Raw genomic sequence first — 26,956 nt, 5'->3', positions numbered from 1 at the left:
TATGATCATGTGACTTCCTAGCCTAACATGTTTCCATGTTTCTCTGTCTCAACAAAGATCAAACCTTGATGGCAGCTTCCATGACTGTTTAGACTATTACTAAACTGCCCTGCACAAATTTACCAACTTTCTGTCTCAGCACAGGGGCACTATCATCTTAAAAATAATCACACTGTGGAGAACGATCGCAAAGGACTGAGTTCTATTCTTGGAACTCACATAAAGATGGGAAGAAACTATCCACAAAATTGTCCTCTGACCCCAACGTACGACCTTGTTGAAGCAGGCATGACCTTGTTGAAGTAGGCGTGGCCTTGTTGAAGGAAGTGCGCCACTGTCTGCAGGCTTTGAGGTCTCCTTTGCTTAAGCTTCTCCCAGTGTCACAGTCCACTTCCTGTTGACTTCTGATCAAGACTAGCCAACACCATGTCTGCCCGCACACTGCCATGCTCCCCACCATGATGATAATGGACTGACTCTCTGAAACTGCAATCGGGTCACCCCGATTAAATGTTTTCCTAGTCTTGCTGCGATGCTCATGGTGTCTCTTCACAGCAAAAGAAACCTGACGAAGACAGCCTCTGCGCAATTTAAATCTTCGTGTTTTGAAGCAAAAAGTCAAGAGAGCAAAAATACATGACTCCAGAAATGAAGGCATGTGCATTCTGATAACCAACCGGCACGCCTGAAGAACTGAGGATGGTTGCCCTTGAGCCTCTTCCTTGAGGGGTAGCGTCTGATGTGGCAATGGTCCAATTGCATGCAAACTCCCTGATGGGGCGATGGTCCAATTGCGTGTGAACTCCCTGTTGCTTTTTATTTCTTGTCTTCTTGTTTATATTTTAATGATTTATTTCAGTGTGTGTGTGTGTATTGTGTGTGTGTGTGTTGTGTGTGTTCGTGAGCAAGCACAGGTACCCTTGGAGGTCAGAAGAGGACTTCAGATTTCATGGATCTGGAGTTGCAGGAGGTTGTGAGCTGCCCGACATGGGTACTGGGAATTGAACCCAGGACCTCTGGAAGAGCAATAAGCTCTCAACTTCTGAGATATATTTCCAGTCCCTTCATGAATTTTAAAAGCATGTTGAGGTATGATTTATTTTTCCTCTAAAAGGTGACGTATGGATATTGGTGTAACTTGCATTTAAACTTATTATCAGAACTCCCATGATTGGTTAAAATGAACACCACGTAGAAGCTTCTGGTCTTCTAGGCGCCTGTAGGCTGCTATTGCTTAAAAACTACAACTCCCAGGATTCCATGAGCCGAAGGGGTGTCCTGGCCGAGACCTGGGAGGCGGATCCCGCGGCCCGCGCACGCGCTCCGGCTCCCGTGTGTGCGCTCTCCTGCAGGGCAGGCTCACGGTGGACACCTGCGACACCCGGGCGTCAGGTGGGCAGCGGGGTCTGCGGCGCAGCTGGGCCCGGGGGTCCAAGCCCGGCTTCAGGTGAGGCGCTGGCCGGGCTGGGCTTGGTGTCGGGCCCTGGACTTGCGGGGGAGGCCGGCGGCTTGCACAGGACCGAGGGCGGTGGACGCTGCCTGGAGCAGGCGCGGAGGTTGGAGGGGTGGTGGGCCTGTGCAGCCCGGCCCGGTGGCGCTCCAGACCTCGCTGGAGCCCTCACTGCCGCTGACAGCAGGGACGCACATGTTGTCCTTGTGCCTGGGGAAGAATGGTGCGCATTTGGCACAGGTGGAGCAAGGGAAGGTGAGAGGGGGCCTGGGCTGCGCCAGCTGCGTTGAAAGAAGTGCGTGGCCGGCCTGTCGCTGACCCTTCGGCGGTTGGGGCTCCGTATGGAACCAGCCGGGCGATCGGTGATAGGAGCTTGTCTGGCCTGCTTGACAATGCCGGGAGGGCCACTAAGGAGGACTCTGGTGGGCTTACCTGAAAGAACCCCGTCTTCTCGTCATTGGTGGGAGTCCTGGGTCAAAGTTTGAGACCCCTACCAGAATCATGCCGCAAGTGATGAGCAGCCAATATCCTCTGACCTTATGTCAGCCAGCCCCCAGCGCCTGTTAGGAAAGACGACTTTAGGATTATGGGCCAGAGTAATAATACCAGCACAGTTCATTTTTCATATCTGGATTGTTCGGGGGCTGGACGTTGAAATCTTGGCTCCTTTATCGGCCTTGTCCCCTTAAGTAACTCACTCGTCTTCTCTGATCCCCTCCTTTGTCTTCTGTAAAATAGAATGGGAAACAAACAGAAAAACAAAACCAATCTTTGCAGAACTTCTGTGAGGATTCCAGGTGGTAATGATGGCGCCGTCTGTCTGGGTTCTCACCTGTTAGCTGCAGTCGCGACCAACCGTAGAGAAGGAAAGGTTGGAGTTCCAGCTCCAGGTCCTGTCTTGTCCACAAACCAGCTGCCCCTAGGCTGCCAGGATCAGGGATCCCAACCAGCCTACTCTTTCACGTGAGGGCTCCGAGTTCCGGGTGATGCCAGGAGAAAATTAGGTCTCTTATGCTCAGAGATGGCTGGCAGGTCATTTCTGAGCTCGGAGCCACCGGGGCCTACAGAAGGGAGCAGAGGAGAGGAAGTGCCGGTGAGCAGATTCACAAGGCTGTGGACATCCTGGTGTGTTGGACTGTCGGGGCATCTTCATGGGGGTTGTTTGTTTGTTTGTTTTTCAATACTGAAGATTGACTCCAAAGCCTCATGCGTGCGGGGCAAATGATCTACGGTTGAGGTATGCCCTCCCGCTCTACTCTTTGCTTTGTTGCTCAGTCTCATTAAGTTTCCCAGGCTCACCAAGGCTATGATCCTCCTGCTTCATCCTCCCTGGTAGCTGGGGCGGTAGTTTCTAATGAACCTTCTGGTTGGCTGGAAGGTTCTTGCTTTCTGAAATAGCAGTGATAAGCAAAGACTTTTAGGATCTGTTGAGAGAGCCAGAAGATTAAATTACCCAGCACTGCACTCCCAAGGGACCTTATCAGTCACCTTAACGTGGTTACTGGAGAGACACTCTCCCTTGGGAACTGCTAAAGTGATCCCCAGGGTTTTTCAAGTTGGATGAGATATTGGAGGGGAAGGGAGAATCCAGAGATGCGGCCATGGCTTTGCAGTTCAGGCTTGAGTTTGAATGTCAGCCCCAGCCCATAATAACTCTGCGGTATTGAACGATCCATATAGCAGTCCCCAGCATATGCCCTTCAGCGTGACTGGGGTTCATTCACCTACTTTAGGTTTGTTGCGGAGATGAGACCTCATACGCAGAGCACTTGGCACATGAATCAGCAAGCGGGTTTTGATCTCGCTGTGGTAGAGTTGGCTGTGGGAATAATTGTAGGCACAGTGCCTTCCATTGGCTCTTAGAGTCCACAAACCTGCCCCACCCCCCGTGAAACAGTAGAAGTGTCTCTGACTAGTAAGTGGAGATTTGAAATGGCTGGAACTCACCTGACATCTGATTGAGCCATTCCTTTCTCCTCTGCTGTCTGTGGGTTCTGTTGCCCTGGAACCTAGTTAGGACCCACGGTGGGCATTTCTGGTTTTATGGTGGACTCTTGGCAACACTTTTGAGTTAGAACCTTGGCTTCACATATCTTGCTGTCCCATTGGTGGTGATGCTGAAGGAAGTGGTCCCCTGGGTGAGATTAGGTGAGGGGTTAGGAAAAGGCAGCCTGCGGGAAGTTCTCCTTAGCTCTCACCCCTGGACCGCGTGGGTTGGTGAGGGAGACCTGTGATGAGCCCCCATGCAACCTGACTGCCTGACCTCACTTGTGAAATAAGGACTTGGGAGAATTCATTCCCAAAGGCTCTTTTAGTCCTAAAATGTAGTGATTTTGTAATTGTGTTTTGATGGCTGAACCTTCTCAGCCCAGCAGCAGGGCAGTGGGGATAACTGTAACCCCAGCTTGCTACCCAGACTCTCTTTAGGATGAGAGAATGGCCATCTCTTCCTAAACCGCCAGCCACAGCCAGGTGTTCTCTCTGCACAGCAGCGGGGTGAGAGTAATTACTGCTAGAAGCCCTGGGTTGCTAAGTTACCGCGGAAGGCCTGTGGGTCTGTGCTTCCCAGGCCTTCCACAGCTGCTCTGCTCCTGAGTCATGAATCTCACTGCTCTGGGTTCTACCCTGCTCACCTAATGCTGGAGAGTCAGTCAGACATGATGACGCGCTGCTGCAGGACTTAAAAATGACCCTTGAAGTCAGGTGAGTTCACAACCTCGTGACCTTACTTGGGCTATAAGACCTTAAACATGTAACCTACCCTTAAGGTGCGATTTTCTCACATCAAGAGGAAATGAAGGGCTGGGATTGTCGCTCAGTGGTTTGCCTAGTACATAGGAAGCCCTGAGTTTGAGCCCCGCCCCCAGCACCACCAAAGGAAGTTGAGGAGAGGAAAGCAAAGAAATGAACCCCCAAGCAAAGAAATGAACCCCCAGGCCTCCATTGGAAGGCTCTGTGAGGCATCCAGGAAAGGACCGAGGCTCAGAACAGCGCCTGCGCAGTTAGAGAAGCGAGGTGGTAGTAGCATTGGCCTTAGCCTTGGTGGTAGTTGCTGGTCCTTTGCACCATGCCAGGCGTGGATGAATCTTTCACTTTCTATGGCTTCTCACATTCTCTCTGGTACCCCCACCCTCGGGCCCAGTGTGTCTATCAGAAAATCAGACCTTCCATGGTGCAGGCCCCTTCTTGCCACGCAGTGTGCACGTGGACCTGAGTGAGCCTGATCTCCTCAGGGCGGAGATCAGGACCCTTTGCCTGCCCACCCTTGCTGTTGCTGCTATTGTAATGCAAGCTTTCTATGGTTGCCGGCTTGCCAGTGACGAACCATACCCAGGGCCCTACCGTGGAAGTTTGAGCAGGGATCATGGCACATCCTGAGGTGGCTTCAGAAGGGGCCACAGTTAGATTGGGTTCCCAAGCTTTGAGGCCTGTGAGGGCAGCAGCTATTATAAGGACCTAGAGATGCTGTCCGGGCTCATCTTTTTCACTGGCCTTGCCAGTGTTCCACTCTTTAGAATACCCTTTTCTTCCCTGGCCTCATTTTGCTCCACTTTACCCCACAAGCAGTGGTGTCTGCCCAGGAAAGATTAGGTTGGGGCAGCTTTTCTAGAAAGTTTCCGGTGTGGAAGCTGTCTGTCTTTGCTATCCTGGAACTTCAGCTTGAATGTCGTGTTAGCAGAGTTAGCCTTTAGTACCAGGGTGGTAACTCCTCGACTGGATCCCTCATTTCCTTGCGGCTGGGTGGAAATTCCTTCAGAGGATTGCAGAACCGTGTGGTGTCAGAACTTTGCATCAACACTCAGCACATGGTGGAATCATCTGGAAGTTGCATCAAAACTTGGGTTCCTAGGCCCAACTGGAAGAATTCTGGGTCATGTGTCTGTGGGCCACATGAATAGAAGAACTGCATCCTACCCCTCGGGCAAGCTCTCGAGCCCTGCAGGTCTCCTGGGTGTTCCTTTTCCCAGGGACGGGGTCTGTTCCTGAAAGTGTCCTACATAGGGTAGAGTTTCTAGTAAGCAACCTTCTGGCTGCCTCGGGGTGAAGTCTCACAGAGATTCACAGAGTGAACTCGGGGGTCAAGTGTGCAGGCTGATTCCTGGCAGAAGTGCATATCCTGAGCTTGGTAAGAAAAACCTGAATTGAGGTACACATTAGAAATACCCATCTGGCTTAAAAACTGTCAAGGCTGGGGCCGGAAAGAAGGCTGGAGTCCGACAGCATTTGTTTCCCTTGCAGATGGCCAGAGTTTGATTCCTAGCACCCACGTGGTGGTTCACAGCCATCCATAACTGTAGTTCCAGAGTCTCCAACACCCTCTCCTCCATGGGTGCCGTACACACAAGCAGGCAGAACACTCCTAACTTAAAAACAAACTCTAAGGAAACGGTCAGGATCATAGGAAAGACCAAGAAGCTGTCCCAGGTAGAGGTGAAGGATCTGACGCTTCATCCTGGCCTGAATTTTGGACAGAGCATAAGGGCCATGGAGGAAAACAGTATCATCGATATTCATTTTCTTAATTGCATTATATAAGAGAAGATTGTTCTCTTACAGTAGCGATGTTCTCTCTTGTAGTTATGGCTGTCAGGAAAGACGTCACCAGAATGATTTTGTTTGCTGTTGTTTTTAGAGACAAGGCCTTGGTGAGTGTCCAGGCTGGTCTTAAATCCTCCCGTCTCCACTTGCAGATGCCGGGCTTGTGGGCATATGCCACCCTACCTGGCTTTTAGCTTATTTTTAAATAGTTCAGAAAAGAGTTTGTGACGGAGTGTGATAAATGTGTTGACTTGGAAGGAATCTAGATGGGGAGAGGGGGCTCCCATACTCTGCAGAATCTAGATGGGGGGGCTCCCATACTCTGCAGAATCTAGATGGGGGGGCTCCCATACTCTGCAGAATCTAGATGGGGGGGCTCCCATACTCTGCAGAATCTAGATGGGGGGGCTCCCATACTCTGCAGAATCTAGATGGGGAGAGGGGGCTCCCATACTCTGCAGAATCTAGATGGGGGGCTCCCATACTCTGCAGAATCTAGATGGGGGGGCTCCCATACTCTGCAGCTTTTGTAAGTTGAAGTTGTTTCCCAGTAAGATGGAGTGTTTGCAGACAGCAGGCACTAGGGCCACCCCACGGGCCAGGGTCCCACCCTGAAGTCCACGTGTGCTTGAGCAGCCTTCTGCCCTCACTTCTCTTTCACTGTCTATAATATAATATAATGTAATAAATATAATATAATATAATATAATATAATATAATATAATATAATATAATATAATAGGAGGTTGTCACTGCCCCCAGTGACGACCCAGTGGCTGTTAGCTGCAGTACTGTCGTCATCATTAGGACAGAGGAGGCAGGGAGTGACACCACAGAGATGACCAAGGGAAGCCCGAGCTGAAGCTGTCATCACCCAAGGCAGGGGTGCAGATTCCCCGGATGTCCGACCCCCGCCAAGTGGCTTGCCTACAAAGGGCTTTGCACATTTCCCTTGAAGCCAGCTTCTCTGGCAGCCTCATCCCCTGGCTGTCTCCACGGCAAAGCGTGACGCTCTCATTGAGTTGTGCATGGCTTGGGTTCTGCTTAGGTGGGCAAGGCACTCCAAATCTTAGCATTCTCATGGTTGCTGGATGGTCAGGAGAGCTGGACACAGGGATGGGGCGTTCACTACCACCCACGCCCCTCTACACCCTTGCCCAGAACTCGCCCGCTCACCTCTAGGCAGAGCGTCTTTGGGTCTCTTGTTATAACTGTGTGTGCTGGGCATACTTTCTGGTATTTTTAACTGTCTCTCCTACCATGGGCATCTCCTGGAGTCTTGATGGATTCTGTCTCACATGGGGTCTAAGTCCTCCCTGACATGGATATTTTGGGGTCCATGGATATTTGGTAGTCCCTGTAAGAATTGTTTTTGAGCCAGGCAGTGGTGGCACATGCCTTTAATCTCAGCACTCAGGAGACAGAGGCAGGTGGATCTTTGAGTATGAGGCCAGTCTGAACAACAGAGAGAGTTCCAGGGCATCCAGGGCTATGCAGAGAAACTCTGTCTAAAAAAACAAAAAAGCAATAACAAAAAATTGAGTTTTTTCCCCCTGTGGTTTCACCTTAAGAACTTATAATACCCTATTCCTCATGCCTTGTGTCCTGTCTGCAACCCTGTGTGTGACCACACGGTGGCGCTGCTCTGGCCCCAGAGAGGAGATCAAGTTGGCTTCCAGTGACTCATTCATGCTAAGAAGGTGGACGCCAGGCTGTGAGTGGATGTCTGTATCACCAGGGAGCCATACCTGGTGAGAGGGTCTCAGGCCAGCAGGGGAGGCTGAGCGCACCTCCAGCTCAGTCTGCACAAGCAGGGCCAGGCTCATCACCCTTCACACCACAGAGCAAAGGAACTTGGGTCTCTGGAGCTTTTCCTTCAGGAGCTGAAGCTCATTCATTGCCACATCAGCTGCTGATACAGGGCTCACAGCTCCAGCTCTGAGTTCAAGAGGATGTTTCCTAGGTGAAGGCCGGAGAGATAGCTCAGTGGTTAGGATCCTGCTCTGCTCTCTCAGAGGATCCGAGTTCCGATCCCTGCCAGGTCTGCTGACAGACACACTCATGTCTGTTACTCCAGCTCCAGGGGAGCCCAGCACCTCTGAGCTGCTTAGTGTACCTTTGTAGCTAACTGCTAAGTGTTACAAGAGTGCTTAGGCTGCCTGCATCTTACTGAAGGAATGATTCCCTTCCCAGACAGTCCAGTGTGCTTTAAATGTGCAGGTTTTCTCAGCCTTAGGCTCGTACGTAGTTTTAGTGTACATACAGCCATCATGTAACTAACTACCTGGTAAACAGGTAGGAGGTTGGAAGAGGTTGTCCAGCCTGGCCTGTGGAGTAGGTTTGAGTTTACCCACTCAGAGCTGCGGGGACATCCGTGTGCCACCCAGAGCTTCCATAGCTCAGCATTGATAAACACATGCTGCATCTAGGCCAAAAACACTTCTCGGTCTCAAAGTAAGGATTATACCATTTCAGCTACAAATCTGAACAGCTTCTAAGTCAGATGGCTGTAATGTTAGTGTCAAACCTTGCCCCCACCCCTCCTGGACTGGGTCTCTGGATCTTGTGCAAGCCTAGCCCGGCAGGAGCTGGTAGACCCTCTCGTCAACAGCCCTGCTCTTACGGGGCACGACAGGTGAACAGCTGTTTCTGACAGTCCAGCAGCTGGAGCCCAGGAACTGGGGCTGCCGCCTCTGGACCAGAGCTTATGAACGACACACACCTGAGTCTGCCAGGTGGTGGGAGGCCGGTCGCCCTGTCCCCGTCTTTAGTTTGTACAGTTGCTGTTACAGATTAGGGCTTGTCACGGTTTATCTGAGGGATTCAGAGGAGTCCTGTGAGAGGCGGAACTGTGTTCCCCAGGGCCCAGGATCACTAATGCGGGACCTCCGCCTCCAGGACTGTAAGGAGGTAAGTTTGCTACTTAAGCCACCAGCCTATGGTGGTTAGTGTTGCAGCCTATGGCGACTGTGGTCCTGCCAAGCTCTCAGCAAGCTGAGCTCTAACTGTCCCCTCCCCCACCCCAGGCCCTGGAGCAGGTCATGGGTCTGTCCTGACTTTACTTTCCCTGTTGGCTCCTGATCTGTGAGTTTGTGGCCTGACTAGGAATCCTGGGGCGCTTCCTCCATATCAGAGGTTAAAACTCATGGGGTGGACTGGGGCTGGCCGGGGCATTCAGGAAACGGAGCCTGTGCCCATGCTCGACGTCCAGGCTGATGGTTGGTCCTGTCAGCACGGGATCTCACCCTCACTGCCGGGCTGTTGGATGTGTCAGCATCCGTATGCCTGCCTGTATTTAAGGGCTTTTGTGGACACAGAATCTCGCTCTGTCAAGCTGTGTTCTGGCTGAGCCACTAAACTGAATTCTTCCGACCACACTTCCGTTAAGGTTTCTAACTGTAACAGCAGACAGACAGCGCCCAAGTCCCTAGATGAGGAGAGAGGTTTGAAGAGGAAAAGGAACCAGCCCAGGCTGTGAGCTTCTGTACCCACCTGACCTGGCTCCTCCTCTGGGGACTATTATGGGCTAGCCCCTTGGGAAGCCAGGCTGGGTGGCCATGTGGTACTGTAAAGCAGAGGGGTTGTCAGAGGAAAATTGACAGGAAGCTGCATTCCCTACCAACGGCTCACCTCCCTGATGTCTGCAGGGAGGAGGATGGGATGTGGTGATGGCCGCCTCGTACCCAGCTCCTCTGCACATGTGCCTTGCCGTGACCACTGCATCACATCTGTGTCACAGGGGCTCTAAGTCTCGGGGAGAACGTGGAGGTCAGGATGTCATTTGTCATGTTTGTCTGACACATGCGCTGACTTGGCCAATGCAGACCTCATTGCCCATCTGGCATTCTCAAGATTTTGGATTCTGTTCCATAAAAATGCACACTCAATATAACACATAAAATTACATATCTTTAGGCATAAATTTACATGTGCATTTACACAGCCGCACATGTATACATATATGTGCACACACACACTGACTTGTGAGAGGAGTGGACAGTCAGGTTCACTTGCTCCGACACCCCCTGCCCCCCCCCCCCCCGCCAACCGTGCGGCTCAGTACTGTGAGCTGGCATCCGTCCCTCTGTTGCTAGCACACCGTGCTGGTGTTATCACCTTCAGTGCTGGGCCTGCCCCCACACGAAAGGCTTGAGGACAGCTCCAGCCTCAGCAGGTATATTTCGTCTCCTTGGTGATTCCAGATCCTGTTGAGTTGCCCACAGGGTCTCAAGAGCCTGACTTCTTTCTGGATGGAGGGTGGGTCCGTCTCGCACACTTTGCCTCACCTGGGCATCTCACCTCTCCTGGAAAGAAGGCCCCTCTCTTGGGTCCCCCACAACAGGGAAAGGGGCTGAAAATGACCCAGTTCAAGCCATTGGAACTGTGCCTTCCTTCCATAGTAAACGTCTTTTCCACATTATTTCTAGGGGTCTGGGTCCCTTGAGTAAGGTAACCCAAATTTGAATTCTTAGCACCCACATTAAAAGCCATGCATGGTGACTTATGACATCCGTAACCCCAGTGCTGGGGCCGAGGGATGGGAACCACACAAGAAGATCCCTGGAGCTTGCTGGCCAACCAAATTGGTGAGCTCCAGGTTAAGTGAAGAGATTCCCCCCCCCCCCAATAAGTTGGGGTTGGAGTGATGGCTCAGTGGTTAAAAGCACTTGTTAATCTTAGGACCCAAGTTTGGTTCTCAGTTCCCACGTGGCGACTCACGACCACCTATGACTCCAGTTCCATGTAGACAGACATACATGCAGATAAACAGACATACATAGCATCTAAAAAGAGCAAGGTGGAGAGCCATCAAGGAAGGTGCTTGTCCGCCAATGGCCTCCACAGGCATGTGCACACGTGTGAACACACACCCTCACATGTTTACACACTAGTTACACAAGTTTATTTACAGTCTTCTCCATCCCCCACAGCAGGGGAGGGCCCCAGAAGCTACTTCTGCTGAGGGAGGGACAGGATCACAGAGTTCATTTGAAGTCCTGGGGCTGTTTCTTTTCAGAGTAGTATTGAGATTGGAGCTGGCCCTTCCGAACTTCTCTGCCCTCAGCTAGGCTTGCTTTTAAACCGTCTCCATAGCAAGACCTGGCTGAGGAAAACTGCAGGGACCTTGGCCTCCTTCTTCTTTGGACTTACCTCCTTCCTGCAGGAAGAAGTCACACCCACCCCAGCCAGCAGTCTGGGAGACTTACACAAATATAGATTTCTTACATGTAGGGTGGGAGGGGCTTTTGCCGAATTGGGGTTCATTTTTCTATTGAGAGCCTGGTGTGGTACAGGCAGGGTTTTAGGCGTAGCTGTCGTGAGTGCTACAAATGCTAAGACACTGAGCAGGACCCGGCTCGAGGGCTGTGTTCAGGATGCACATGGTGGCCCTGCCCAGCCTACAGACAGACAGCAGGCTCTTCCTTCTCTGTGAATTGTCCATCATCAGAGCCCCTCCATCCTGTCCAGACCCCGTTTTATGGGAGGCTCTGGGCATTTCTGGGGCTCAGAAGGTGGGGTGTCTCCTTCGGTCCTCACAGCATGCTCACCTGCAGGTCCTAAAGAACCAGCATAGGATTTTAGGGACAATGGATGGAGACGAATATGCTTCCCAGGTGGCCCCTGCCTCCATCTGATTTTCAAAACTTTTGGTCTTGCTGGCTTAAGTAGGGTCCTACAGCGAAGTTGGGGTAGGGGAGGGATGATGCAGGAGAATATGGGAAAGACAGGAAGGATTTTGTGGTGATCACTGACTGCCCCTCACCTTGGCTCCTCCACTGTGACAAAATGGGGACTCCACTATAAGACCCCCAGGATATTTAAAGCAAGGATGAGGAGCAAGTCCGTTGTTTGTCCTCCACCCCAGTTCACCTGAGGGAGTAGGGAGGGAAGGCAGTCAGAAAGGTCAAGCCAACATAGCCGTAGCTGCCCCACAGTTCCAGCAGGGAGAAGCGTGAGTTGCTAATCAAGGTATCACAGTTCCGGCCACTAGGTTCCTGTTGCTCAGCCATGATTCAGGCTGCCTGACTATAAGTGACAAAGTTGACTGAAACCCAGTCCACCTCATGCTTGAGACCACGCGGTTCTGCAGGTCGTTTTACCGTCATCAAAGGGTAACACGAGACCCTGACATACCCAGTGAAGTCTGTGGAACATTCCGTGTCTGTCCTGCCCTCTACCAGTGCCATGTTGGCAGGCCGTGGGATGGGTGCTTACATCTAACTAGAAACAGCCAAGTCCTGTCTCCCTTGTCTCCCACTTTCAACTTAGACTGTCGCAGTTCTGCTTCTGTCCAGCAGAGGGCACTCGTGTCAAGCTGCTGAGTCTCTAGGTGGTTGGTTTGCTGTGTGTGTGAGATGGGGGGTGTCTTAGGGAGACAGTTTCATATATGCACGTTAGGAGGGTCCACAGGGAAATAGATGTGGCATCATTCTGCTGAGCACATCACTCAGAAAGCTGTGCCCTCCTGGCTTGTGCTTGTCTGTGAGAAGCCAGAGCCACAACTCAGTCTGGCTTCAAATATGCAGAAATCTCTCTCACAGCAGACTTGGAAACCATCATCAGGGTCCCCTGCTGTGCAATCAAGCCAGTTTGCTCGTGGTTGGCACTGGCAGCCAGGGGACATCTCTTTCCTCCTGCCCCTTGAGTAGGAACACGAACTGCCTTCCCCCCAGTCTGATTGGTCCCTCTTGGCAGCATGTCACTGGCTTGGGTCAGGGCTCCAGAGGTGAGCTCTCCACCCCTGAGAGCCACGTGTCTCTGCCTCCTCTGGGTCCCAGGAGACTCAGCACAGTGGCTCAGAGGAAGTGTGCACACACCGAGGAACCCTTAGGAAGAGCGGGCATAGATGGAGGTGAGCACCCTGTGCTGACTTAACCTGGAGGTCCAGGCCAGGGTGCCTCTGTCTTCTTTGGAAAGATTCCTGTGCTCAGTTTTAAAACCGTTTCAGGTAGTATTGATGGGAAGGGACAGTGCCTGCCTCACTCTGGCCAGCCTTGACGGCAGCAGTGTACCCAGGGTGCTTCAGGATGCACATGGTTCGTGTGGCCCTTCATCAGGTGTCCCAGCCCTTTCCACTTCCTGCACTGGGGGCCTCACCTGTCAGGGATCCTAACTGAACGAAATGACTCCTGTGTACATCCGAAAACGTTTGGGTGCCAGGACGAGGATTTCAGGCAGTGATCACTGCTGACCACCAAAGCCTGTGACAGGGCTGCTGAATGAATGCATGCTTTTTCTAGAGTGCCTGAGTCCCAAAAGAAAAGCCACCCGGACCAAGTGAATGAATGTACCTGGCCTTGAATGTGCCTCGATACTGGCGCTGTAACGACCATACCATCCCAAATATACGGGGTTCTGTTTGGAGACAGATGTTGGCCCCAAACCTGGATCTTGCTGAAGTTCTGCAGAGCTCTGGTGGTGGTAGCTCTTCCGTCATAGCTCAAGCGTGTAAGGGTTCTCCTCTGGCATCCTCAGAGGCTGTTGAAACCACGCGGTGCTTTATGGTAAAGTAGAGCAGCTCCCGGCAGCTGCTCCTGCTGAAAGGGAGGATGCTACTTAACACACGGCTGCTCATCCTGCTGAAAAGCCGTCTTCCTCCTCCCTGCTCTGCAGCCGAGTGACGCCCTTGTGAGCAGAAGGGTAACTCATCTAAACAAATGGCCCCTGGGGCTGGTGAGATGACTCAGTAATCTACTTACCTCTAAATGCTGGCACTGGGCAGAGAGACAAGAGGATCCCGGAGATCACTGCCCAGCCAGTCTCGCTGAATCAGTGAGCACCAGGTTCACTGCAGATCTTGTCCCAAAAGTACAAGGTGTAGAGCAGTCAAGGAAAGAGCGTGATGTTGGCCTCTGGTCTCCAAGCATGCATGCACACATGTGCCCGTGAAAATGCACACGAGATTTAAACAGCCTAGGACTTGTGATTTGACTCACAACTGCTTTTTAGCGTGAGACTCATTACCAGGGAGCTTTGCTGAAGCCGCTGTGATGGGAACGCACAAGTGTGTGCAGAGGTGCCTGGCTGGGTTGACTCCTCTCTCTCCCTCCCTCCACAGGTTTTTCCTTGCCCTCCAATACCGACACCGAAGGATGGATGCGTGAAGCCCACCTGGCTGTGGCACCGCCCAGCAGTCGTCATCTCCCTAAGACCCCCTGGGGACTGTAGGATGCACCTCTCTGCGGTGCTCAATGCCCTCCTGGTGTCCGTGCTGGCTGCCGTCCTGTGGAAGCATGTGCGCCTGCGCGAGCACGCAGCCGCCCTAGAGGAAGAGCTGGCCCTTGGGCAGCAGTCCCTGGACCCGGTCTCAGGAATGAGGGTTGACTACCCAAAGGCCCTGCAGATCCTCATGGAGGGTGGTACCCAGATGGTGTGCACAGGCCGCACCCACACGGATCGCATCTGTCGCTTCAAGTGGCTCTGCTACTCGAATGAGATCGAAGAGTTCATCTTTTTCCATGGCAACTCATCCATGATGCTGCCCAATCTGGGCACCCGGCGCTTCCAGCCCGCGCTCTTGGACCTGTCCACGGTGGAGGACCATAACGCCCAGTACTTCAACTTTGTGGAGCTGCCTGCGGGAGCCCTGCGCTTCTTGCCAAAGCCAGTGTTTGTGCCCGATGTGGCCCTCATCACCAACCGCTTCAACCCCGATAACCTCATGCACGTCTTCCATGACGACCTGCTCCCCCTCTTCTACACGCTGAGGCAGTTCCCCGGCCTGGCCCAAGAAGCCCGGCTCTTCTTCATGGAGGGCTGGGGCGAGGGCGCCCACTTTGACCTGTACAAACTCCTTAGCCCCAAGCAGCCACTGCTACGCTCGCAGCTCAAGTCGCTGGGCCGTTTGCTCTGCTTCTCCCACGCGTTTGTGGGCCTGTCCAAGGTCACCACCTGGTACCAGTATGGCTTTGTCCAGCCCCAAGGCCCAAAGGCCAACATACTCGTCTCTGGCCATGAGATCCGGCAGTTCACGCGGTTCATGACCGAAAAGCTGAACGTGAGCCACACGGGGGCGCCGCTGGGCGAGGAATACATTTTGGTCTTCAGTCGCACCCAGAACAGACTCATCCTGAACGAGGCGGAGCTGTTGCTGGAGCTAGCACAAGAGTTCCAGATGAAGACGGTGACGGTGTCGCTGGAGGACCACAGCTTTGCAGACGTGGTGCGGCTGGTCAGCAACGCCTCCATGCTAGTCAGCATGCACGGTGCCCAGCTGGTCACGGCCCTCTTCCTGCCCCGTGGGTCCACCGTGGTTGAGCTCTTCCCCTACGCTGTCAATCCTGACCACTACACCCCCTACAAGACGCTGGCCACCCTGCCTGGCATGGACCTGCAGTATGTAGCCTGGAGAAACATGATACGGGAGAATACAGTCACGCACCCCGAGCGGCCCTGGGACCAAGGGGGCATCACCCACCTGGACCGGGCTGAGCAGGCCCGCATCCTTCAGAGCCGAGAAGTCCCCCGGCATCTCTGTTGCCGGAACCCAGAGTGGCTCTTCCGAATCTACCAGGACACCAGAGTGGACATCCCGTCCCTCATGCAATCCATTCAGCGTGTGGTGAAGGGCCGGCCGGGACCACGGAGGCAGAAGTGGGCATTCAGCCTGTACCCAGGCAAGGTGCAGGAGGCTCGATGCCAGGCGTCTGTGCAGGGCGCCACCGAAGCCCACCTGTCTGTGTCCTGGCAGATGCCGTGGAACCTCAGGTTCCTTAAAGTGAAGGAGGTGAGGTATGAGGTGTGGCTGCAGGAGCAAGGTGAGAACACGTACACGCCGTACATGCTGACCCTGCAGAACCACACCTTCACGGAGAACATCAAACCTTTTACCACCTACCTGGTGTGGGTCCGCTGCATCTTCAACAGGAGCCTCCTGGGACCGTTCGCAGAGGTTCTGGTGTGCAACACGTAGCCAGAAGGCCGCGGCAGGCCTCGGGAGGGCGGCCTTGGCGGTCAGCTCTCCCAGGTCCACAGCCCTGCTGGCAACTGTGGTGATGACTTAGGTATTTATTGAGTGGGCCTGGGCTAGGCCTTCTCCCAGGGCCTTCTTACTGCTGCGGGTGTGCCCTAAAGAGGTGGTGCCCTCCCCCCCCTTCTGCCACTCTGAGGGGAGTTCCTTTGTGGTGAGAAGACGGCACCTGTAGGTCCCAGGGATCAGCTCTCACTAATTGATCCGCTGTCTCCTGCTGTGGCCACGGGACGGGTCCTGGCTTCTAGAAACGGTGGTGGGCTAGGCAGATGGTCTCTGTGAATTTCACCTGTAGCCGAGTGACAGGTGTATTTGGAGCAGTCATTAAATGATGAACATCTATGGTCAAGTCTTTAATGTCATATTAGCGTATGAGTTATACCTCGTAATGGGTTCACATGACATTTTCATGCATATACGGCACATTCCAATCCATTCACCCTGTTAAACTTTCCTGTTCCCCTTCCTCCTGACCCTTTCCTATCCAGCCCACCCCTATTTTCATGTCCTTTTGTGTATTTGAGCCAATGAGTTTTGTTAGGGTTTCCTAGAAGCACACAGAAGAGGGTTTGTTTGCACAGGCCTTGCCATCGACCACCTGACTGAAGAAAATGTCTCCCTTCATCCACTAACTATAATCCTCAGTGAAGGGTGAGGTCCCATGAGCTCATCCCACTTCCACGATGGGGTAGAGCTGGACCCCATCTTGTGTTGGTTGCTGCAGCTGCTGTGAGGTCAAGAAGGCCCAGAAGTCGCTGTCCCACGTCCCCTGTGTCGTCATTGCCACTTTCATGGTGTTCCGACAGTCACTGATCCCCAGCACTTTAACCAGGATCAGTCTCCAGTTCCGCTGGCCGCAGCGAAAGGAAGCCTCCCAAAGCTGACGGCAGCCCTGGTCCACAGGCGTGAGAGAAGAGTTTCATGGTGTCACATGAAACGGCAGCAGCTTCCCCATTGGAGCCCATGACCTACCCGACCACAGGCTTCTAACAGGTTATACTGCCCAACCTGTGGAGTGGGCCTCGAGCCAATCACAGAGCAGCTGGTCGCCCCATGACAGACCTGACCCTATCGTGTCAGTAGGCGCATCTTGCCATCTTGCCTGGCTGGTTGGTGTTGCACATAGAGGCTGCCACCAAGTAAGACTGTTGTTATGCAGGGTTCTGGGGGAGGAATAACACTTTATAATAATATGAGGGTTGGTGGGCGGGGAGGAAGCTTCCAGTTCCAACTTGATGTCTCTGTCCTGGGACAGATGTTTGGTGTCTTCGGCTGTAGGGGTTTATCTAGCAGTGGTGGTAAACTAACACAGGGGCAATTGCCTGTATTTGGGGGTGGCCTTAGGAGCCACCTTGAGCTGACAACTCAGAGGGAGATAGCCTTGGCAAGTCTTAGACAATGGGAAGCAAAGTTGGCAGTGAGCACCCAGCTCTTTCATTTTGATTGTCAAGGGAGATGACACAGTGGGCTAGGAACAGGGCTGTGAAGGGAACACGTGCCCACTTGCATGGGCAGTATCTCGCACAGAGGCCATGAAGCGGGGATATCCATAAAGTCACCTTTGACCTGGATCATGCATGGTCATGCGCTCTCGCTGATTGCAGTCAACAGGGAGACATAGGCATGCTCTCATTAAAGTCAGGAGTAAGATGTAGACATTGCTGTAACTGTCACTCAACCGTCTTCCCCAAAAAACAATGAAGGTCACATACCACCATAAATAAGGAATTAAAAATAAAATTGAAAATTTGATTTTTCCCTTAAAGACTCATACAAATATTTATCTGAAGGGCTAGAAATATTTCTCAGCAGTAAAAGCAACAGCTGCTCTCCAAGAGGACCCAACTGCAGTTACCAGCACTCCTGAGGCAGCTCAGTTATCTGTAACTCCAGTTCCAGAGGATGCAGTGACCTCTTCTGACTTCTGTGGGCATTGCATGCCTGTGGTGCAGACATACATGCAGACAGAACACACACATAAAATAAATATTTAAGTGGATACTTGTGCTGCCAGACAGAATAAAGTAACTTTGATTAGAACAGTGTCCTGTTGAAGGGGAGTTGAGAAACCCTATCGGCAGAATATAGTACAGTTCCTGAGTGGGCCTCTGTGTTCCTGGGAGCTTATCTGATAAGGGTGTGCCTTCAGATCAGCGGGAACGGAATAGACTCCTGACCAGGATCTGGGGCAAGGAAACTTGAGTTACACCTCCCACCAAACCACTCTCACATGCAAATTTCATACAAATAGTAAAGGAGAAGGACACAGCTGATATCTCAGCGATCTGAAGGGGCAGCAGCCTAAGAAGGCAGGAACCCTGGGAGACTGACGGGCAAAAACGAACCAATTTGACTGCATAGAATTAGTTTCCGACTTTGCAGAAGACAGAGTCAAGCCATAGATGGCAGACTGAGAGGAAACAGACGAGTGTAACAGCAGGGGCTGAGTGTATGCAGCTCAGAGCCGTAACTCTAACGTGCTACTAAGGAAGGGCAAATGTCTTACACGAGGAAGCCGGCTAACCTAACATGGACATGATCATTCCTACAATAATAAGGGAAATTCGGTTTTTATAGCAGCCTCCTCCCCGTTGCCACTGGAAAGATGGCTCAATGGTTAAGAGCGTTTGTTACTCTTGTGGAAGATTACAGAGTTCAGTTCCCAGCACCCGTACCAGGCAGCTCACAACCCCCTGTAACTCCAGTTCTCACCTGCATACATGTGGCATGCACGCACACACACAAATAAAAATTAGGGGCTGGAGAGATGGCTCAGTTACTAGGAACACTGGTTGCTCTTCCAGAGGACCCAGGTTCAATTCTCACCACCCACATGGCAGTCCATAATTGTAAGTCAAGTCAAGTCCCAGGGGTCTGGCACCCTCTCTGGCCTCTGCAGTCACCAGGTACGCACATGGGGCACAAATATTTAGGCAGGCAAGACACCCATGCACTTAAAAATAAATTTTTAAAAAAATGAATCTTAAAAAATTAGGCTTCTGTGGTTGGACATATACTTCAGTTGGTAGAGTACTTGCTTAGTATGCATGACATTCCAGGTTCATTACTTACATACCTCCGCACGCATGCACACAGTGCTGCATGTACACATGCAGGGAACGGTTCACAGAACATTCTTAAACCTGTTTATTGCTGCGTGGGAGTAAATAGCCAGAGCTGGGAATGCAGACAGGAATGCACTGCTGAAGGCAGCCGTCCATCCCAACAGGTGAGCCATCCGTCCCCCACCATCCCAACAGATGAGCCGTCCCTCCCCCACCATCCCAGCAGGTGAGCCGTCCAGTCCATCCCGTGGTGCCACAGGCTCCTCCAGCTTCTGACTTTCCCCATTTGTCTGGGACGGCCAACTGTTGTCAAGGAAATACTGCCAATGGGAGGCACACTCACCAGCTCAGGCTCACATCATGGGAAGTCCTCCAGCAAGGTGTGTTCTGCCCAGACTAGAGGTGAACTCACAGGTCCTAGTCCCCGAAGAGCGTGAGGTTGTGCCTCTGAATGTGTCTCAGCAAGACCTGTCCTCGCCTCTCCAGTGTCTCAAGGGCGTGCTTCAGACCTCTGGCTCCGCCTTGGCTCTCCCAGAACACCTGGTCCATCTGCAGTGACTTGAGCAGCAGGTTCTGTAGACACCCTGATGCAAGAACCTTCACGACGGACTCAGGAAACCTGGGGCCGAAGCCCCAGAACCGTGCAGGGAAGGAAAGGCACAAGTGAGCTCAGAGTCTCCACAAAGCGTGAGCCCTGTACTTGCCCCTTGGGGAACCCAGCCAGGGAAATGCCTGCTAGCTCCTTGTCAGAGGAGTCTATGACCTGCTGTGTCCTGAGAGCAGACGGTAGTGCTCTCGGATGGGCCCCATCCGATGGTGAAGCTTGGAGAACAAATCTACCTCAGGGCCCCAAAAGGCCCTGAGAAGGCTGAGCTGCCTACTGAGAGCAGACAAGGGCAGGTCCCCAGGCTAGCTCTTTCACCTAGGTCCAGGATGAGCTAGCCTTGACAAACTGAGGGAGGGCAGCTGGTCTTGTGCAGGAACCAGAAGCGCTCTCGATACAGGGGGACAGACCCGATCGATTCCTGTGGCCCCTCTCAGTCTTCCTCAGTCTCTGCAGACCCAGGTCCAACTTGGATCTGATGGACTTTAGCCCTCTGAGGAGATTTAGTTGACAGTTTCGTAGTCTACAGAGCGTCCTCAAGCCTTATCCCCCCCAAACTCTGACAATGCTGGGGATCCTCACCCATCTATGCCTTCCAGGAGCCGAAAGTTCAGCTTGTCCTCAGGTTGCTGGAGATTACCAGCATTGTCTATGAACACCAAACAAGATGGATCACTGCTCCGGACCTCAGGGGAAGAAGATGGACAGGGGCAGCCATTGGTAAGGGCAGAGTGTAAGTGGTCCTACTCTGCCCATTTCAAGGGCATTCTCGGCTGTCTGTGCTTCAATGCCCCCAACTTATTCACGTGGTCCCATGGCTGAGGGCTCATTCTACACCAGCACTGGGTACCATCTCTGTGGATCCTCCCAGCAGCCTTAGGAGGCATAAGGCTTAATGGTTGTTAAGCAATTTACACAAGGTCACACAGCTAATAAGCAACTGGGGCAAACTCAGACCTGAACCCATAGCAGTGATGTTACTCCACCTTCTAAATTGCAAGGCAAGGGGGCGGGTTCCTGGTATAGTGGAGTCAGGAGCATGGGTGGGAACTGAACCAGCAGGCGCAAAAGGTGTATTCCTTAGGTCTGAAGCTTCATGCCATGTTGTGTGATGTCTTACTGTTTCTCTTTTGGCTCTAGTCCTTTGACTTTTGGCGGGGGGGGGCACCTAGCTCCCAAATAAATCCCATATGGAGGCTTATTCTTAGTTATGAGTGCCCGATCTTAGCTTGTTTCTTGCCAGCTTTTCTTAAATTATCCCAGCTATCTTTGACCTTGGGGCTTTTGTCTTTCTCTATTCCTGCCTATCTTCTCTTTCCTTCTTACTCTGCCTCTGGCTGTGTGGCTGGCCCCTGATGTCCTCCTCCTTCCTCTCTCCTTTTTAGATGCTTTCTCTCCCATATTTTTCCTCATATTTATCCTCTCTGCCTGTCGGCCCCACCTATTCTCTCTCCTGCCTCACTATTGGCCGTTCAGCTCTTTATTAGACCATCAGGTGTTTTAAGACAGGCACAGTACCACAGCTTCACAGAGTTAAACAAATACAGCATAAACAAAAGTCACACACCTTAAAATAATATTCCACAACAAAGCCATATCACACACAAGCATGATTCTTCGGCATCTCTCAAATCCTTTCCACACTAAAACATGCAAGACAGAATTCTCTAGTACTTAAAAAGAATACAGTATGGGGCTAGGGAGATGGCTCCGGGAGTAATGGGCTTCCATGCATTCATGAGAACCTGAAAACTCAGAACCTCGTAAGAAAAGCCAGGGGAGGTTGTATGTTCCTGCAGTCCCAGCGCTGATGAACACAGGCGGGTCCCTAGGGCTAAAGGCCAGTCTCGCTGAATTGGCAAGCTCCAAGTTCAGCAAGAGACACTGTCTCAAAAACTAAAGGTGTCAGCCTCTGGCCTCCACATGCCTGTGCTCACGGGAACACGTACACACCTTTAAATTCTGGTGTTTGGCAAAAAGAGGCCATCTCCTCTGGCTTGCACACTGTTCCCACACATTCTCCAGACTTCTATGCTACTTTCCATAGCCATTCCTAGCACGCTCGGTTTCAGGAACCAAGCATTCCCTCTGTCTGCCTCTTCTTCCTTCCACTCAGAGCCCAATTATCAAACTCTGCCTCTAAAAGACCTCAAAGTTCCCTGAAGCGTCTTGTGGAGCAGTGAAAACAGGATTTTACACACACACACCTCAGCTGAGTTCTCAGTATCCATTTGGCCTGTTTTATATATTTGGCTCCTAGGAGGATTATTTAAGACAAAGTTTGCTGACAAAAGAAAGAAGACTGGGCCACCTGTGTCTGGTCACCAAGAGCATCCTCCGCAGGAGAGGCGTACCCAATGCTCACGCCGCAAGGCACTGTGCATGCAGAAGAAACGTACCAGGATGTGCACCAGCCGCAGCTCTTCTGGGTTCTGACATTTCTCTCGAAGCCCCTCTTCCACACAGGGGTCTGAGGGCTCAGGCTCAAAGCCGCAGCAGTAGCGATCCAGGCGGTCATGGACCTGTGGAGAAGGCTGGCATGGTACCTGTCTTCTCCAGACCCAATATCAAGCCCACCTGGCCCGCTGGGTCCCACATCAGTCCAGGGCTGCTCAGAACAGTATTCAGGGGCTGTCTGGGTCGACTGTGCTCGTCAGCGCTGCACTGGTGTCCAGCTCGAAGGGGGAATCTGTCCCGATTCTTTCTGTTTAAGTCTGAAGTGCATATCAGTATCCTGAAGATGAGCTTGGGGTCACAGGGCCTCTCTGTCCGCTTCTCTCTGCACCGTTAGGAAGGCTGCCAGAGCCAGCTTTCTATCCTGAAACTTCAGAACCCAACCGTGACCCCACGGAGTCAGACTGAGTTAGCCGGTATATAAAAGACTGTCACTCAGATGGCCAGCCATCATGGCCACCTCTGCCTCATTTCCTCCTCACCCTGAGCTCAGAGTCATAAAGGAGAACACACACAGTGGGATTTGAAGGTGCAGTTGTTGAAGCATAGGTTGGGTCCCCCATCTGTGGACAAGGTGGGCTGCATATGGGAAGGGGGAGAAGGAAGGTGGTGCCCACAAAAGCCGAAACAGGTCCCTAGCCTGCCTGACTGAGCAGCAACGACAGATCATAGCCATGGACCTGTGGCCACCACCTGTGCTTACTGCTGCATCCACAGTCACAGGGTGATGGTCCTGGATTCTCTGGTACCTTCTCCTTCAGCCTTAATTAACAAGACTAAGACCAAAACAATCAACCCATGATGAGCAATGGTGGGGATTCCTTGATCTCTGTGAGTGGCTCACACTTGCCACTCTTTAAGGAGGCAGGGCAGTATCCCAGAGAGGGTGTGGGCTATTTGGGCATGCACACTGATCAGAAACACCCGGACTCCCTTCTTGAGAGTCTCCTTCCCTGCTGAGTAGTCTCTGCTGGCCTCGCCAATTGCCCCTAGATTGTCAGTCACACAGTGCAGATGGACCCAGGCTTCCCTGACCACAGCTCCCCTCTCATTTCTCCCTGATTCCCTAGGCTTCCCTCTCCTCCTCCCTGATTCCCCAGCTCCCCTCTCCCTCCTCCCTGATTCCCCAGGCTCCCCTCTCCCTCCTCCCTGACTTCCCCAGACTTCTCTCCCTCTTCCCTGACTTCCGAGACTCCCCTCTCCCTCCTCCCTGATTCCCCAGGCTCCCCCCTCCCTTCTCCCTGATTCCCCAGGCTCCCCTCTCCCTTCTCCCTGATTCCCCAGGCTCTTCTCTTCCTCCTCCCTGATTTCCCAGGCTCCCCTCTCCCTCCTCCCTGATTCCCCAGGCTCTTCTCTTCCTCCTCCCTGATTCCCCAGGTTCTTCTCTCCCTCCTCCCTGATTCCCCAGGCTCTTCTCTTCCTCCTCCCTGATTCCCCAGGCTCCCCCTCCCTCCTCCTCTGATTCCCCAGGCTCCCAGAAGCTTCACTTTTGATCTCTGAAGTCCTTTCCTTCCTTGCTGAAGTCAAGCTGAGCCTTTGTCTTTTCTCAGCACTGTGCTCCCTGAGGTTCCTCCCTTCCAGGTCCCAGGTGTGTAGCAGTTGCTAAGGCTTTGGCAGATGCTCTTGACGACAACCCATGAGCCCAGGTTCACCTGAAAGGTTCCCATCATCCCATTCCCGGGTTCAGAGGGGCCTCCTGGCCCCTGAACAGGCTTTGCCTACCCATATGGCAGACTGGAAGTAATGTACAATTTAATGCTCTTTCCACCCAGAGGCCTGTCAGAGCTGGTGTGCAGACACTGTCCTCGGCGGACTGCTGTGCTTCCTAGGACCTTGTTAGGGCTGGGTCTCGCTCGTCCATGGCACAGCATTCTCAGGACCACACCTTCTGTGGGCTTTTCTTCCTCTCTGCCCCCTTCCCCATTACACAGCAGACTTCCTGGGAACACTCCCACCCATATCCTAGTACCATATTGTTTCAAGAGAAACCCCAGCTGGAGAGGAGCCCCGCCATCTTTGTTGCTACCAGGTGCATAGGATCTAATGGATCCAGTCTTAGTCAAGACTGAGTTCTATGCATCTCACCCCGGAGTAAACAAAGGGGGTGTCAATACTCCACGTGGCCACATGGAGAGCCACGTGGGCAGAGGAAAGACTTAAAGCAGGGCATATGCTTTGGGATTACGGTCGTTAAGAATTCTGTTGTCTAGAATCCCAGCTCCCAGAGGCTCCCCCCAATGCTGAGGAAACCCTAGCATACTGCTCTGCCCCGTGCTCAGCCCTAGACACACAGCAAGAGTCAGCTCAGGACCGCTGCTCCTTCCAACCCCCAACCCCATCCTCCCACATCTGACCACGCTTCCAGGAGCCAGCGCAAGACCCCTGCTTCTGCCAACCCCATTCCCCCCCATCTCCAGGAACCAGACATGACCCCTGCTGTGGCACATGACGCCCGTTTGCACTCTATGCGCCGCCATGCAGTTCATGAACCAGGCAAGGGGCTGGAGCTTGAAACCACATAGAGACAGACAGAGACACAGATCATCCTTGATGCCGAACTGCTCCAAGAATGCCCCCGTTATTGTGTTCAGGGGCAGCTTATATAGAGATAGCCACACCCCAGCCAAACGCACCAGAAACCACTCTTCTGCCATCAGGAACTCCTGAGGGTCTCGTGCTCAGAGCAGCTGTAGGGACTCAGCTCAGGGGAAAACAAGTTGTTTACAAGAAATTCATGATGTGGGAGCTCACTGCTCCCAACAGCCTGCTCCCGCCACACCTCCAGGCGTCAGCACAAGACCGCTGCTTCTGCCCTCCCATATCTCCATGAGCCAGCACAGAACCCCTGATCCTGCTCTTCCCATATCTCCAGGAGCCTGTACAGGGCCCCTGATCCTGCCAACCCTAGCCCCTCCACATCTCCAGGAACCAGACATGACCCCTGCTCCTGTCCCCCCATATCTTCAGGAGCCAGCATAGAACCCCTGCTCCTGCCAAGTCCCCCCCCCCCATCTCCAGGCTGCTCTATCCAGATTTCCCATCTTGCAGCATTTATTTGCAGAGCGGGCTACAAGGCATGTCAGCCATTGTAACACTGCAGTACTGGACTCCTGGCAGGAAGAGCATGCTCACCCAGGTGCCAGGTTGATGATTTTGCCATGCTATTTTGTTTTCCGTCAGATGAATGTGACCAAGCTCAGGCTGCAGCCCACAATTCTTCAGGACTTCGCCGCCCTCCACTCTTTGCAAAAATGAGGAGTTAGCCAGAGAAACGATGGCTCCACGCAGCCCCAGTGCCCTGCGCCAGCTTGGCAGTGTTGCAACTGTAACCGCGTCCGGGGCTTTCAGCAGTGAAGGCCTTGTGCAGCTCAGGCTGTGGAGGCGCCACCCTGAGAGCTGTACCCAGCACAGAGCGCCGGTTCCCGCCAGGCATGAGAGGGATTGCCCGCTCCATCTGGAGAGGACAGTGAGCCCTGGGGAAGGCCGACCGCCACACGGAGGGCCACAGTGAGGAGTGGTGATCATGGATGTGAAGCCAGGCAGTCTGACTCTGGCCACGGAGACAGATGGTGTGGCGGGCATATCATATCTTCTCTGGCATTCAGAGCTGTGAATTCTTGGACAGGAAAATAAACAGGCTGAGCCCAGAACAGAGAATGCATTCAACACAAGTTGAAACTTAGTGAGGTCTTCTGAATGCAAGAATAAATAAATCATGAAGAACACACAGGGTCCCCCAAGGAGGCCTGTGGCCACTGGAACCTGTCCTCCATACCACCACCTGCTTTAGGAGGAGACCTGGCTCTGTCACCTCCCAAACAGAATTATCTGACTGGGACAAGACACTGCAGTTAATCAAGGAAGATCCCAGGCCCTTCTGATGGGATGGAAGGCCAGGGAGGGGCCAAAACAGGGCATGGGTGGCCCTGGTCCTCTGACTAGACTCACCAGGTCCTGGGCCCCAATAGGTGCCTGGTGTTCATGTGACCCACACCCTTCGGCTGGGACCCTCCTCACTTCCTTTCCCCTTGGCAGCCCAAGTATCCCGAACCTTTGCTGGGGCGGGGTCATTCTTTCCTACATAGAAACACTGTCTTTCCCAGAGAGCAAATTCCTCATGTCTAAGGGCCATATACAAAACGTGTATATGTGTACACACACACGTGTGTGTATATACACACAGAGACACACACATACACATGTGGATACACATATGTACACATACATACATACATGAACAAAATTAAAAATAAGCCAATGAATAAACCAGGCGTGATGGCATGTGCATCTAGATATAGCACTGGAGAAGAGGGGACAGATGGATTCACGGTTCAGCTGGCTGCCAGGCTAGACAAGGCTATACAGATTGGCTCCAGGCCAGTTTATTAAAAAAAAAAAAAAAAAAGTCACAGCCTGGTCTACAAGAGCTAGTTCCAGGACAGGAACCAAAAAGCTACGGAGAAACCCTGTGTCGAAAATCCAAAAAAAAAAAAAAAAAATGTCAACAGGAACCTGAGGAATGCAACTGAAAAGTTGACAACCTCTGGCCTCAACACACACACACACTCACACACACTCTCACACACAGAGACACACACACAGAGACACACACTCATACACATTCACACACACACACACTCTCTCACACACACAGAGACACACACACACACTCTCACACACAGAGACACACACACACTCTCACACACAGAGACACACACTCATACACATTCACACACACTCACACTCACACACAGAGACACACACACAGACACACACACACACTCATACACACTCACACACACACACACACACACCTGTCCACCTACCCATACACATACAGGGGAGAGGGTAGAGAATAAAATGGAGTTCACAGA

At 52.5% G+C, this 26,956-nt stretch overlaps 2 protein-coding genes across 6 annotated transcripts in view; one reads left to right on the top strand and one right to left on the bottom strand.

The window, feature by feature from the left end:
- Window positions 1–1,301: 1,301 nt before the first annotated feature.
- On the top strand, window positions 1,302–16,288 carry Pomgnt2 (protein O-linked mannose N-acetylglucosaminyltransferase 2 (beta 1,4-)). 2 transcript variants are annotated; one of them, XM_057767113.1, is made up of 2 exons: window positions 1,302–1,392; window positions 14,049–16,288. In XM_057767113.1, the coding sequence occupies exon 2, from the start codon at window positions 14,160–14,162 to the stop codon at window positions 15,900–15,902; it is 1,743 nt and encodes a 580-aa protein (XP_057623096.1). In that variant the 5' UTR covers window positions 1,302–1,392; window positions 14,049–14,159; the 3' UTR covers window positions 15,903–16,288. The 2 variants fall into 2 exon arrangements, with proteins under 2 accessions (XP_057623096.1, XP_057623094.1); XM_057767111.1 differs by having other exon boundaries at window positions 1,323–1,447.
- Window positions 16,289–16,592: 304 nt separating this feature from the next.
- Gask1a (golgi associated kinase 1A) overlaps window positions 16,593–26,956 on the bottom strand; it is a 33,708-nt gene continuing 23,344 nt past the window's right edge. Inside the window, exons 3-6 of one of the 4 annotated variants that reach the window (XR_009056995.1) lie at window positions 22,028–22,150; window positions 20,211–20,314; window positions 19,368–19,643; window positions 16,593–17,900 (exon numbers count right to left, since the gene is read on the bottom strand). Coding sequence is in view for 3 of the 4 variants with exons in the window: in XM_057767115.1 (XP_057623098.1) it covers window positions 19,442–19,643; window positions 20,211–20,314; window positions 22,028–22,150 (429 nt within the window). In the remaining variant the exon portion in view is untranslated. Of the gene's footprint in view, window positions 17,901–17,925; window positions 19,644–20,210; window positions 20,315–22,027; window positions 22,151–26,956 lie in introns of those variants that run through there. The other 3 variants (XM_057767115.1, XM_057767114.1, XM_057767116.1) reach the window with 3 other exon arrangements.

Source organism: Chionomys nivalis, chromosome 4 (genome assembly GCF_950005125.1).
Source record: "Chionomys nivalis chromosome 4, mChiNiv1.1, whole genome shotgun sequence".
Classification (NCBI taxonomy): domain Eukaryota; kingdom Metazoa; phylum Chordata; class Mammalia; order Rodentia; family Cricetidae; genus Chionomys; species Chionomys nivalis.
The sequence above is the reverse complement of the archived record's forward strand: the minus strand, read 5'-3'. Positions and strand labels throughout refer to the sequence as shown.

Bases quoted from the DNA above. Each gene is read 5' to 3' on its own strand.
- Pomgnt2 (XM_057767113.1), top strand. From the start codon at position 14,160: ATGCACCTCTCTGCGGTGCTCAATGCCCTCCTGGTGTCCGTGCTGGCT.